The following is a 14,100-nucleotide window of genomic DNA, read 5'->3' as shown; positions in this document are numbered from 1 at the left end:
AAATCAGTTTCTTTTTTCGATCATCATGCATGTGACGTCACAATCAAATTACCTTATACCTTATACGGGTTTTAAAATAGAAAATGTGTCTAAAAATAACTGCTGTCTGCGTTTTTCTATTATTCTTCTGTTGCAATGTGCAATCTTTCATGCAAGGTGTAAAATAATTTATTTTAAATACAGTCAAAAACCCTATTGTGAACACCAATTTGTTCTTTGGTGTTTTATATTTAGCTTTTCCATTTAAATTCAATTTTATTGACTTTCTTCTATTATTTATTTATTTATTTTAAACTTTATTGCACAAGAACAAGTACAAAAGGCGGACTTAATGCCTTGAGGCATTCTCTACCAGTCAACCACTGGGCCAAACAGAAATTGTTAAGGTGGGTGCAGTGCGATGCGAAAAAAAAATTTCTAAATATAAATTCTAATACTAACGCCAATATACAAACTAGTAATATTTATATACTATAATACCTTTATAAACTACATAAATAAACAATATAAATACATATACAAATTTATCATATAATATACATAAATATATATTTGCATGTGCGGGAAGGGGGGGGGGGGGTCCCACTAGACAGTATCTAGCAGGTGCTTGTAGAGCATTCGTTTGAAAGTAAGCTTGTTTGGGGCTTGTCTAATCGTTAGAGGGCGCGAATTCCAAAGACGGATTGCTTGAACAGCGAAAGAAGACGTGAGAAAACCGGTATGGTGAGGGAGAACAGAGAGTTTAAGAGAACGGGCAGCCCGCAGCTCGCAGCCTGGGCGTGGGGTAATAAAGCTGAAGTTACATTTGAGATATTCTGGAGTGATGGGCTCAAATAGGATAGAGAAGAGTGAGGAGAGTATTCGAAAGGATCGGCGCTGACGTATGGGGAGCCACTTGAGCTGGCGGCGGTAGCTGGATATATGATCAAACTTTCGAATTCCAAAAATGAACCGTATTCCGTTGTTTACCAGTCGATCGAGTTTGTTGAGAGAATTTTGATCCATGTTGGTTGTGCACACATCAGCATAAGCAATGAGCGGGAGGATGAGTGCTTGAACGAACAATTTCTTTGTGCATACCGGAAGGAAGTTTTTGAACCGGTAGAGTGTGTGTAAGGTACAGGTGACCTTCCGACTGATCTCAGAAAGTTGCCCGTCCCATGAGAGATGCCTGTCAATGATTAAACCGAGGTCCTTCACTTGACTCGACTCGATTATAATGAAATTTTGCATATACAATGATATGAGGTATATCTAGGTCGAAAATTAGTTTATATAGCTCCAGCTATTAAAAACATTTATATAACTAAATTAAATTACAGTAAGAATAAAAAAAATCTAAAAGATACATTTTATGTTTTCAGGCAAAATTAACACTGAAATCCTCCCTATTCTATACGGTGCAAACCTGATCGCCCTAACCAAAAAGGACGGAGGGGTGAGACCCATTGCTGTGGGGTCTACTTTACGACGTCTGGCATCAAAAATTGCGGTTAGACACGTTAGATCAAAATTGCAGTCCCTTTTTGAACCAATACAGCTAGGTTTCGGCACGAAAGGTGGGTGCGAGGCAGCCGTCCATGCCCTAAGGACCTACCTTTCACTCAATGATTGCGAAATTGTAGTCAAAATTGACGTTAAAAATGCTTTTAATTCGGTTAGTAGGGACACTTTGCTGACAGAAGTAAAGGACAAAATTCCAGAGCTATACAATTACCTTTTCTTTTGCTATTCAAACTCATCTAAATTAATGTACAAGTCACATGAATTATCTTCTGAGGTTGGCTGTCAGCAGGGTGACCCTCTCGGGCCAGCAATTTTTAGTTTGGCTATAAATCCAATTATTAAAAATTTAAAATCAAAATTCAATGTCTGGTATTTAGATGACGGAACTCTAGGAGGCGACGTGAATACTGTGCTCTCTGATTTGTCTTTTATTAAGAGTAGTTTCGAAAATATTGGTTTAGAACTGAATTTCAGCAAATGTGAACTCTTTATTCAAAAACCTTCTTGTTCTTTGGCAGACTTACAACCCAAATTTGACGATCTGGCTCCTGATATCAAATCAGTAGACAAGTATTCTCTTTGCCTCCTGGGATCTCCTATATTCGAAGAATCTTTTCCCGGTTATATTTCTAACTCTATAACTAAATTCAAAAGTCACACGAATCGCTTACTCGAAATTAGCCCTCATTATGCTCTTGTGATTCTTAAATTTTGTCTTTTTGTCCCTAAATTTACATATGTGCTCCGCTGCTGTCCTTTTTGGAAACATCAAAATTTATTGTCGCCTTTAGATGATTTGATCAAAATTAGTTTAGAGACTATTCTAAACATTCAGCTAAGTGAGCCTTCCTGGTCTCAAGCGTCCCTCCCTATTCGGTTTGGAGGTTTAGGAATTCGCAAAATTTCCAGTGTGGCTTCCCCAGCCTTTTTGGCGTCCACTCATAGCACGTCTGGTCTCATAGGAAATATTTTAAGGGCTTTGCCCACAAACTGTGAGATTGCGGGCTTTGAGGACGCCAAAAATGCTTTTAAAATTGCTTGCCCGGGAAAACAATTTCCAGACAACCCAAATTCACAAAGGAGTTGGGATAATGTTTACTGTGATTTAACTTACAATATTCTCCTAAACAACTGTACAGGTCCAGACCCAGACAGGTCCGGGAAGCGGGTTACTGGCTACATGCCCATCCTTCGCCTAATACTGGTACTTTCTTGGATCCGGCCTCCCTTAGACTGGCGACTGGTTTGCGACTCGGGGTTTCGGTGTGTACGCCACACATATGCTCTTGTGGCACGGACGTGGACCGACTGGGACACCATGGATTATCTTGTCAAAAAAGTGCCGGCCGTTTTTCAAGACATGCGTCGCTTAATGACATAATCCGTCGGTCTCTTGCCACCATCAATGTACCCGCTCTTCTTGAGCCGACTGGCATTATCAGAGATGATGGCAAGAGGCCCGATGGGATGTCCTTGGTTCCTTGGAGCTTGGGACGGATGTTGGTGTGGGATGCTACCTGCGTAGACACACTGGCACCGTCCCACCTCCAACGGACTAATGTAAAAGCGGGCGGAGCGGCGGAAAGCGCCGAAATTTTAAAACGTAATAAATATAAGAGCCTCGGTAGAGAGTATCATTTCGTTCCATTTGGAGTTGAAACTCTAGGTCCATGGGGTCCCAGCGCGCATAAGTTGTTTGCAGAAATCGCGAAGCGTCTGGTTGACGTAACTGGTGACCGAAGAGCTGGCGGCTTTCTCGCACAACGTATCAGCATTGCGATACAGCGGGGAAATGCCGCCAGCATCCTTGGTACAATGCCTCAAGGGCCTATTTTAGATTTAAGCTAGTTATTAATTTCGTTTACGTAGTACCACTGTATATATCTTGTATGTAAATAAATGTATTAAATAATATATTGACTATGTACCGCAACATTAAGGAGCAAATAAATATAAATACTGTTAAATACAAAAAAAAAAAACAAATTACAAACTAAATAATAATTAAATTAAATTAAATTAAATAATCATTTATTTTCAGGCATTGCCCATAGCAGTGTTAGTAACAAAAACTTAAATAATAATGTTAGACAGTACAATTAATTAAAACCTACCATGCAAATCAATATACTTAGAGCTAGGACTAGGACAATACAATACCGGGTGAGCTGTACACTTTTACATTACATAAAACATTTACATTAAAATTTAAAATTTGACTAGTATATATCACAATCATAAAAAAATGTCAATAATCAAAAATCAATATACAAATCATAATACTTAATAATACTTAATAATACTGAAGTAAAAATAAACTTAAAAATACTTACATAAAATGACCTTCTAAATTTTGCCCCCTAGGCAAGGTGCCCATCACGCAGGCGGCATTCCCGCGCTGGATTGCTATGGCTAATCTTTGCGCGAGAAAGCCGCCCGCGCGAGGGTCACCTGTGGCCTCCCTCAGGCGTTTGCTAAGCGCTTTGTGGCTATAGCGTAAGTTATTAATTTTATTATGTACTGTTATTTAATTTGTTTTATAAAATCCAAAAACCCACTTTTTGGTTTCATCATTTATTTTCTATATAATTTTACCATTTAATCAATATATAGACGCCGTTTAAATTAGCAGTCGATACCATGATCCCGTTCACTTGCCGAATGAAAAGGCCCTCGTATTCAAATGTACACAAATCCCACTGGCCTACATATGACCTCTCCAATATAGAGCTTGAAAAGACTTCGTATTAGGTACGTCGTTCGTAATAAGGTAAGTCAAATATTTCAGTTGCCCCAAGTAGGTAACAGAGTCTGATCAGCAAATTGGCCTTTTTGATATTCAACGTTAAATTTCATATACATCCCTCATAGGTATATATCCTTACTATCCTTACATATAATATAATCCGTTTAATTATAAACACGAAAATAACTGTGGCTGCCTCTCTGTCTGTCTCTTTCTGTTACCACTTTAACTACGCTTAAACCGCTGAACAGATTTATATGACATTTGGTGTGGAGATAGTGTGAAACCCGGAATAGAACATGCGGTAGTTATATATTAAATAAGTGATATGATAATAATTTAGATATTGCGCACTTTAATTGATAGTTTAGTTAGTTACACAAAATAGGCGCCAGTCGTCGAGATGCGGAAAATCGCCCGAACTACAATACAATACAATAGCTTAGTTACTTTTTAGGGTTCCGTACCCAAAGGGTAAAATCGGGACCCTATTACTAAGACTCCGCTGTCTGTCTATCTGTCTGTCCGAATGTCACCAGGCTGTATCTCATGAACCGTGATAGCTAGACAGTTGAAATTTTCACAGATTATGTAGTATTTCTGTTGCCGCTATAACAACAAATACTAAAAACAGAATAATATAAATATTTAAGTGGGGCTCCCATACAACAAACGTGATTTTTTTGTCGTTTTTTGCGTAATGGTACGGAACCTTTCGTGCGCGAGTCCGACTCGCACTTGGCCGGTTTTGTTAGTCGTACTACCTCGGCCGCATACTCGACGAGTGGCATGAGAAGTAGGCAGAGACGTAGTGTGGCCACTGGCCACTCGTCGGGTCCGGGTGTGTGGCTCTGGCCGGGCCCGGGGTATTCGAGCTACGTACTTTACGTAAAACATGCCGAAACGTAAACACAACACTTTGTCTGTTCGTGATAAATTAAAAATTACTGGCTATAACAGTGGAAAGTCGCATAAGGACCTATGCGCCCAGTTTTATAGTAAAACAGATTAGATTGTTTTAAAAATATATAATTATTTTTACTCAAAATAATAATATACTTTTTAATGCAAAACAAACTGTTTTACTTTTAAAATTAAAACATATTTTTATATCCAGGTAAAAGCTGATATATTTGTTACTTTCAATAAGGACTATTAAATCTACTGCTTGTCCTTGGACTGTTAATACCCATTTGCGTTCCTCACATTTTCATATAGGTCTTTGTTATACTTCAGAACATAATAGTACCTACAAAGCGCACACGAAAGTATTATAATCTGAAGAGCCATCGAAATGAAAGCTTGCCTCCCGGGATCGGAGGGCGAATAAAGGCTGGCTCAAATTCAATACTAATACAATTCCGATTTCTTATTGATATCAGTGCGTCGTTGCGAGAGATCAAACGCAAGCAATACGTTTTCAATGTCATTTTCACACTTGAAATGCATATTATATGTAGAATGTGGCCCTAGCGAAACGCGGTGGCCTGCGTTTCGCTAGGGCCACGGGGGACGGATTGAGTGTCTGTCCTACCTTATGCGCGCGTCTGATTTAGGGCACAATGCGGATATTATTGTAAAATACTTCCCTACGTCCATTAGACGACCGGTCTGGCCTAGTGGGTAGTGACCCTGCCTGCGAAGCCGATGGTCCTGGATTCGATTCCCGGTAAGGGCATTTATTTGTGTGATGAGCACAGATATTTGTTCCTGAGTCATGGGTGTTTTCTATGTATTCAAGTATTTATATATTATATATATCGTTGTCTGAGTATCCATAACACAAGCCTCCTTGGGCTTACCGTGGGACTTAGTCAATCTGTGTAAGAATGTCCTATAATATTTATTTGTTTATTATTATTTTTATTTATCAGCTGACCCAAAACCATTAGTTTTGATAGCAGGTGTACATACTTCCTATTTCAATTTAGACAACCGCTTTGTAACTAGAACGGTCCTTGAAAATAAAGAAAATAGATTAGAGCTAATGAAAGCGGATAATGATATTTATTCAAAATTATTTAAATGCCAACTATAATACAATGTCAATTATGTGTCTGTATCTAAATCATAAAAAAAATGTAATTCGGTTTTTATGATTATAATAATTATTATAATGGATTAAGAAAGTAAGTACACATTTTAAAATTAAATAAATAACTACCTAAACATAGAGTATAAAAATTAAACTAACCTAAAACATAAAACCCAATCATAAAAATAATGCCCCATCCAACAGGTCGGCCTGCGGCATGGACCCCATTACGCCGGCCTTGATTATAATTAATTCGTCGAAATTATTAAAAAATCAAGAAAAACAAGACAAGCGGGAAGTAATTTTAGATAAGAAATACGAGTACCAGATATCAGATTTCAGAGACCAAAATCTGCCCACCAACCCCCACCGAATTTTAAAAATCTGTAGACCATTACAATAGTCCTCACCATTAGAATGGTCTACAGATTTTTACTACGTCACTCCAGGGAGTGAGGTAAGTAGGCTTGTCCGAGCTGCTGAGGTGAAAAATAATTTAATGAACGGAAGCAGCCACACAGAAATAATTAGCAAACATTTTCTTTCCTCCTCTTTAAAGCCCGCTAAGTGTTTTCTTAATTCAAAGAGACCCTTTTTAATACTTAAAATTTCCTTAAAATATTTTATAAAAACCACCATTTTAAGTACCTAAGTAGGTAAAAGGTACTTTTAATGTCCATATTTTTCCCTGTATTGTAAAGTACCTACAGTAACCTACCTACTTGCTCTTTTTTGTATAATTTTCAAAAACTTACAACAAAGGTCTCCAAAAGAAGAGGTTAAGGTAGAATAAATCTATCATGAAACAAAATTTCAAACAACTTATAGGTAAGGGGGCGTTCAAATATTACGTAACGCAATTTGGGGGGACGGGGATCTCGTAAAACGTTACAAATGTTACGATGCGTTACAAGGGCGGGAAGGGGGGTTGGAACAAGGCCCAAATGGTAAAAACGGGGCCCTATTACTAAGACTCCACTGTCCGTCTGTCTGTCACCAGGCTGTATCTCATGAACCGTGATAGCTAGACAGTTGAAATTTTCCACAGATGATGTTATGCACTCGCCCTCGGTGGGCGAGTCCGACTCGCACTTGTGCGATTTTTTAATAAAATAAAATACATACATACATAATCACGCCTATTTTTCATTTTCAGCCGGATTTCCATAGGCTATCTTTCGCATAACATTCCTCATAGACGCTAGCTCATTGAACATTATCGAGACTTTTAGGTAAAAATGGTCACTTGGGTAACTTTTAAGTAGGGGGTGGGGGGGTACACGAAAACGTTACACGGGGGTTAAATTTTTCGAAAATTGCGGTACGTAATATTTGAACGCCCCCTAATTATAATGAACTTACTTAAACATACCTAAGTACGTAAGTTACTATAGGTAAGTAAGTATATTGGTTTCATTTGTTATCTTGTACAGCGTATATGTATAGCATAAGATGTGCATATAATATATGTGGTATGGTTACGGCGAGTAAGGAGGAAAGCAATTTAAAAAAAGACAGGTCTTGTGTTTTTCTAGGCGTCAATTTACAACAACATAACTACGACAAACGGCTACGAAAATATTTAAGGTGACCACATATTAAATTATATAATGTCCCTTAATAATCTTAAAATTAGCAATACACTGTCGAACCAAATGCCAACCGTGGTTCAGAAATCAGAAATGACGGAGTTCTGAGGTAACATACTTACTATAAAACCGAGCCAGGGTTCTGTACCATTACGCAAAAAAAACGGCAAAAAAATCACGTTGGTTGTATTTAAGTGGGGCACTTAAATATTTATTTTATTCTGTTTTTATTATTTATTGTTATAGCGGCAACAGAAATTCATCATCTGTCAAAATTTCAACTGCCTAACTATCACGGTTCGTGAGATAAAGCCTGGTGACAGACGAACAGACAGACAGACAGACAGCGGTCTTAGTAATAGGGTCCCGTTTTTACCCTTTGGGTACGGAACCATAATAAGTCGAATTGATAACCTCCTTTTTTGAATTCGGTTTAATATTAAATGAATGAAAGCGATGCCGAAACGTTAAAGCTCAGTACACGAGATCGAAGCGATAAAGCACACCGAGTCGGTGTTGAGTAGACGTTCCTTGACTCTCGTCCTGCAGATAACACTTCAATCCTGCCAGTTGCCATTCATTTATAACTTTTTCACCTCAGCAGCTCGAAAAAGTGCGACTGCGAGTGCGAGTGTGTAAAGTGCGCCTTTGCTCACTCCAGGGAGTGAAACAAAGTAGCTTTTTAATTTAGTGAAGGCCATGAACTGCCACTTCATACTTCTATTACAAATTCGTATTTTTTGTTTCTGTATTATTCTGTGTAATTCGAAATACATTTTAACCTTTAATATGTTCTCACTACTGAGGTGAAAAATTATATGTGCAATACGAGAGCAAAGTTATTTTACATCTCGTGTTTTTGAGTCCCTCGCAAGAAAAACCAACTTTCCTCTCTTGTTGCACAAATAACTATTGCATCCCCTTGACACCTTTTAATAAACGTACTGAACGCACCGATCCTGAAGTCAATTCTTAAATGAACACTTGATCATAATATTCATAATTGATTTACTTATTTATTGGTTGGATCCAAACATTTGTTTATCTTTAAAAGGTCCGTGATTGTATTTAATCAAGAATAATTAAATCATAAATCGTTATTTTCTAATCAAAAGTAGCTATACAAGATTAGTTTATCAAAGAAATTGACCATGAAATATCCACAATCTTCTAATATATTCACTCTTGGTATCGCGTTTTGCAAGATTGAACCAAAACCCAGTGAGTAGGTGCTTTGATCTCGGCCGAATTCAAAGGAGTAAGTACTTACTTACATTTTTACTTTTAATATTTGGGGTCGATGGGGCTTACGCCGCACAGGGTCGCGCGGGAATTTTATTTATATCGGAGCATCGTTTATAATGGCGTAAGCGCTATAAAGTCCCTTTTTATAGAAAATATCACAAATAAATTACAGCGGTGATAGGCGCCATTTTGATGTGGATCCTAATCCCGTGATATACCACGGTAATAGTTAGTCGTAATTTTGCATAGTTATGCTTTATTTTTATTGTGTGACATTGCTTATAAACTATTTTTCAACACACTTGCTCGTAACATGCATGTTATTGAACCGCTTTTAGGCTCATTATATTAAACACGCGTGCTTTTTCATTATATAATAGAACTTGTTAGGTAATGAAAAATAATCCGACTGACTTAAGAAGGTAACTAATAGATAATAATATGTATGGAAACGGAGCCTTCTTAAATTTGTCGAGTAGATTTTACAACACGGGCTGGCCGGCGCCGGCGCTACTCCAACCCGCTGCCGGGGCCCGGCCGGCCTGTCAGCGGCAGGGTCGAGGCACGGCAGGCAGTATGACAGATTTTAGACTGTTACTAACTGTTTTAACAATTAAAATTTGTTTAATATGAAAGTTTCATTTTTTTCCTCGCAAGTGTAAATCGTATGAAACGCGTGTGCATTGGTCAATACACATCGGCTTTCTTATTGCGCGCTCGCTTACAGCTCTCGCGCACAATATGGCCTCGTGTGTAATGTCCAACGTAGCACACTTATATCACAATAGTTATCTACCATACAAGTGCGGAAAAGAGGAAATTCGAAACGAACGGCGATAAATTAAAACACGACCGCAGGGAGTGTTTAAATCGACACGAGTTGCGAATTACCTTTTCGCACGTGTATCGTACAACGTTTTACAGTACATATGGCCCTTTAAACTTTCGACATATCCACGAAAAGTGCTCTTAGCACCATATGTACTGTAATGTACTATTATAGTCGTTCCAATCTTGATCTTTTCACGCTTTTAAACAACTATTTCCGTGGTATGAAAAGTATTCGTTTTTTTACAAGAACCTCAGTACTGAACTTGTAATAGAAACCCTTATGTTGGCTTAATATTGAAATAATTGACTGTTTTATACCAAAGTTGTAATATATATTTTTGATTTGTTATGAACATACAACTGTATCTAATTGTTTTTATGGGTCGGAAATATGTTTTACAGTACTCCAAGATAAGCCTATTACCGATGGTATAATCACATAACCCTCGGTAATGGAATGTATTGGAATCTATTACTGACCCATTCAATATTTGTTTGGTTCGGTGGCCTTCGGTGATAGGTTCTTAAAGAAGTATCTATTACTGAGTGGTATTTTACTCTTTTTTAGGGATCCGTACCCATAGGGTAAAAACGGGACCCTATTACTCAAACATCAAACATTTATTCAGCAAGTAGGCCACAGGGGCACTTTTACATGTCAATTTGTACAAGCAATAAAATTAACCAAAAATTACAAAAAACAATTACAAATATGGAATTAATAAAATATTAGATACTTTGTTAGAGATGTATCCACCACCACCACTAAGACTCCGCTGTCCGTCTGTCCGTCTGTCCGTCTGTCCGTCTGTCCGTCTGTCCGTCTGTCCGTCGGTCCGTCGGTCCGTCGGTCCGTCGGTCCGTCGGTCCGTCGGTCCGTCGGTCCGTCGGTCCGTCTGTCTGTCTGTCACCAGGCTGCATGAACCGTTATACATAGACAGTTAAGATTTTCACAGATAATGTATTTCTAAATTTGCTGCTTTTTGTATTTTTAAATTTGCTTTTTTTTTCTATATACTGACGGAAAAGGCTTGACCAAGGCTTGACAAACTATGAATTACACTAAAAACTGACAAATACAAATACACAAACCAAACACTGGTGACTTTCGCTGAGCTTGATTGACTTGCCATTGTCAAAATGAGTAATTATGAGACTATGACACATGTCACATAGCATGTTGGGTGTGCCTGCAAGTTTCTATGATTTTCACATGGCACATACTTTTAATCCAAATTGTAATGATAGTGTCTTTTTGGACTGTAACATATTCGTATACTTCATCTTTTACAGACTGGAATGAAGTAGAAAAATTGGCAGAAACCCACCCGTATCTAGTGGCAGTATTAGATGCCAAAAATGAATACATTTGTACGGGATTTTCTATAACAGATCGAACAGTGGTTACTGCCGGTAGTTGCCTGGCTGTACCGCCTACCGCCGTCGCGATATCCGCAGTGTTGGGCGATGACGTCATCGGTAAAAACATACTACGAGTTTCACACACAAGGCTGCACAGGGCTTTCTCCTGCTACGTAAGTCAAACACAACCAAGCGAGACCATAATGAACAGTAACATTGCCCTCATTTACGTCCTTAACAATAAATTGGACTATTTCACCAATGCAGCCGTAATCGGAGATTTTGGTCCTTTACAATTGCGAAAGCAGACGCTGGCTGTCATCGGTTTCGGTGAGAACGATGCTGGCACGGTGGTGCTGCAGCGACAAGTCTATATACAAAAGACGTGCGTGAATCCTCAGTGGTTTTACTGTGTATGCGGAGTAGAATCAAAAGAAACGACATACGAAAATCAATTTGGAGAAGGCGGTCCTGTTGTACTGAGTGGCAAAGTAGTAGCTATAGCGGGAGCACCATGCGGCGCACTGTTTATCCCAAACACGAGCGTAAAATACAACATTTTCACCGTCGTAATGGAATATCAGTCTTGGATAAGGAATAATCAGGATAACGCCACTAAACCTGAATACAATCTGAAATCTACACGTAATAATTGCAATAGTAGTGCCGCCGTTGTCTTATACATTATTATACTTTTGATTGTTGATAATTTAATAAACTAATTATCGCGAATTCTGCTTTGATTGATAATTATCAGGTATAATATAACTACATAGATGTGCAGCTTGATGCGAGTGAAAATTGTTTTATTGCTCAGGACCGGTAACCGATAATTGGACGGAAATTAACATTCGTGGTTACTGTAGCTAATTATTGAGCGCGGACGGTGCCCGCCGGTAATAAATGAACACTGTCGCATTATCGATGTATCCAAGTGTTAAATTAAATCCCAAATAAATGAACATTAGGTACATGAATTTGCGTGAAATTGAAAACGTTAAACACTAGACATTCGACGCATTGTTTTGTAACTACATATTTATGTTTGCTTATAATTCTATCCATTCCAGGCTTTAATCTATCACACTACCTACTATTGAGCGAGAAAAACTATCTAAATATTTACCTTACAATTAGGGTGAATTGCAGAAAATATATACCTTTTAGCACATTACTTAGTGTCCCGTGAAAACACGGAAGATTTAAAAATATATTTTGAGAAATAAAATAAGACACATCGGAGTTATGTTAATTTAAAGGCGTGTCTCGATATCGCGTGGCGGCCGCGCGAGCATCGTTCGACCGCGGCAAACCTGTATTTTGGCTCGCGAGCCATTTTGTGAGACCCATAATAACAGCGCTTTCTCGGCTACTCCTACTGAAAGATATATAAGACTATCCCGATCGGTTATTTCCCCCCAGCCCTCATGACCGATCCAGTTATACTAGATGCATGATGAGACCAGAGTCGGCAACCATGGTCGTATCACATCGTAGTTAACGTGCAGCTGCCGCTTTTATAATTATTTATCACATTAATAAATGGTTCGTCGCGCCGCACATTCGAGTGCGCCAATGATCGAGTTGGCTCGCGCGGCAGCCCGGTATCCATCCATTGCGCACGGCTGCCGCGCGAGCCCATGTTCGATAGCTTGCCGAGTTGCCGCGGATATCGAGATATCGAGACGCGGCTTGATAAAAGTACCTGGGTGATTATCTCAACGAATTTTTTTTGCGGCGGAGCTGATAATGACAGTGTGGACTAATTGTTTCAGAATGGTATTTTTTTTTTAAAAAACCTCACACAAATTATTATCTTAAGCCAAATCGCAAAATGTTAAAAAAGTTTGATATTTATTTTAAAAAATAATAATATTTAAAACTACAAATAAACTTAAAAGTAAGGCTTTATAAATAAAAAACGTCCTCCAAGTCACTGCCAATGGGCAGTGTGCCCAGAAGACTGGCCGCATTGCCACGTTGAATGGCAATGCTTATCCTTTGGGCAAAATACTGGCCAGCCCTCTGGTCACCTGTGGCGTCTATAAGGCGCGACGCTAGATCCTTGTAGAGCCGACGCGCGCTTGGTCCCCACGGCCCCAGCGTTTCGACCCCAAACGCCTCAAAAATGTAACTACTGCCTAGGGTGGCGTATTTGCGGCGTTTGAGGTCTTCTGCCGTGGACGCGGCACGACCAGCATCACTGCTGGTGCCCGGAAGGTGGGACGGCGCGAGGGTGTCAACGCACGTGGCATCCCAAACTAGAGGCCGTCCCAACCTCCAAGGCACCAGAGTCATACCGTCGGGCCTCTTGCCATCGTCCCTTGCCAAACCAACGGGCTCGAGAATGGCTGGAACTTTGACACTGACAAAGGCCCTTCGGATGACATCGTTGATGCTGGCGTGTCGGGGTATGCGGCCGGCGCTTCTGCCACAAGAAAGTCCATGATGCCCATGGCTGTCCATCATGGCACCACAGCGGCAGCGATGGGGGACGTTAGTTATAGTCCCTAAACGCAAACAGGTCGCCAGTCGAAATGTGGAATTGTCTATTAGGGTGCCTATGGATGGTGAGGGTAGAGCTTGCAACCACAGACCCGACTCCCACTCTGCAGTGGCAAGAAGACGAGCTCGATCTGACGTACCAGTTGACGTATCAACAAGATTATTCCGTACTAGACGGCAGATCGGCTCGTCCCATTGCCTCTGCGAGCAGGGATTGACAGGTGGGTCTGTGTTGCCACAGGTTAGTGACCAAACATTCTTGGCCTCGGTGCAATGTGCTG

General features: G+C 39.5%; 1 protein-coding gene and 2 long non-coding RNA genes across 3 annotated transcripts in view; all 3 read left to right on the top strand.

The window, feature by feature from the left end:
- Nucleotides 1-14,100, top strand: part of LOC134753987 (uncharacterized) — a 234,832-nt gene that overhangs the window by 52,178 nt on the left and 168,554 nt on the right. The window lies entirely within an intron of this gene.
- LOC134753988 (uncharacterized) overlaps nt 4,855-14,100 on the top strand; it is a 146,518-nt gene continuing 137,272 nt past the window's right edge. Inside the window, exon 1 of the long non-coding RNA XR_010128858.1 lies at nt 4,855-4,937. This is a non-coding gene — a long non-coding RNA (uncharacterized LOC134753988). The remainder of the gene's footprint in view (nt 4,938-14,100) is intronic.
- LOC134754107 (uncharacterized) lies at nt 11,051-12,036 on the top strand. Its single transcript, XM_063690182.1, has one exon. The coding sequence runs from the start codon at nt 11,155-11,157 to the stop codon at nt 12,034-12,036; it is 882 nt and encodes a 293-aa protein (XP_063546252.1). The 5' UTR covers nt 11,051-11,154.

The sequence above is a fragment of the Cydia strobilella genome, chromosome Z, assembly GCF_947568885.1.
Source record: "Cydia strobilella chromosome Z, ilCydStro3.1, whole genome shotgun sequence".
In the NCBI taxonomy this organism is placed as follows: domain Eukaryota; kingdom Metazoa; phylum Arthropoda; class Insecta; order Lepidoptera; family Tortricidae; genus Cydia; species Cydia strobilella.
This window is presented reverse-complemented; position numbering and strand designations above follow the sequence as displayed.

What these genes read in the sequence shown, in the direction of transcription:
- LOC134754107 (XM_063690182.1), top strand. Translation starts at nt 11,155, where the DNA reads ATGATTTTCACATGGCACATACTTTTAATCCAAATTGTAATGATAGTG.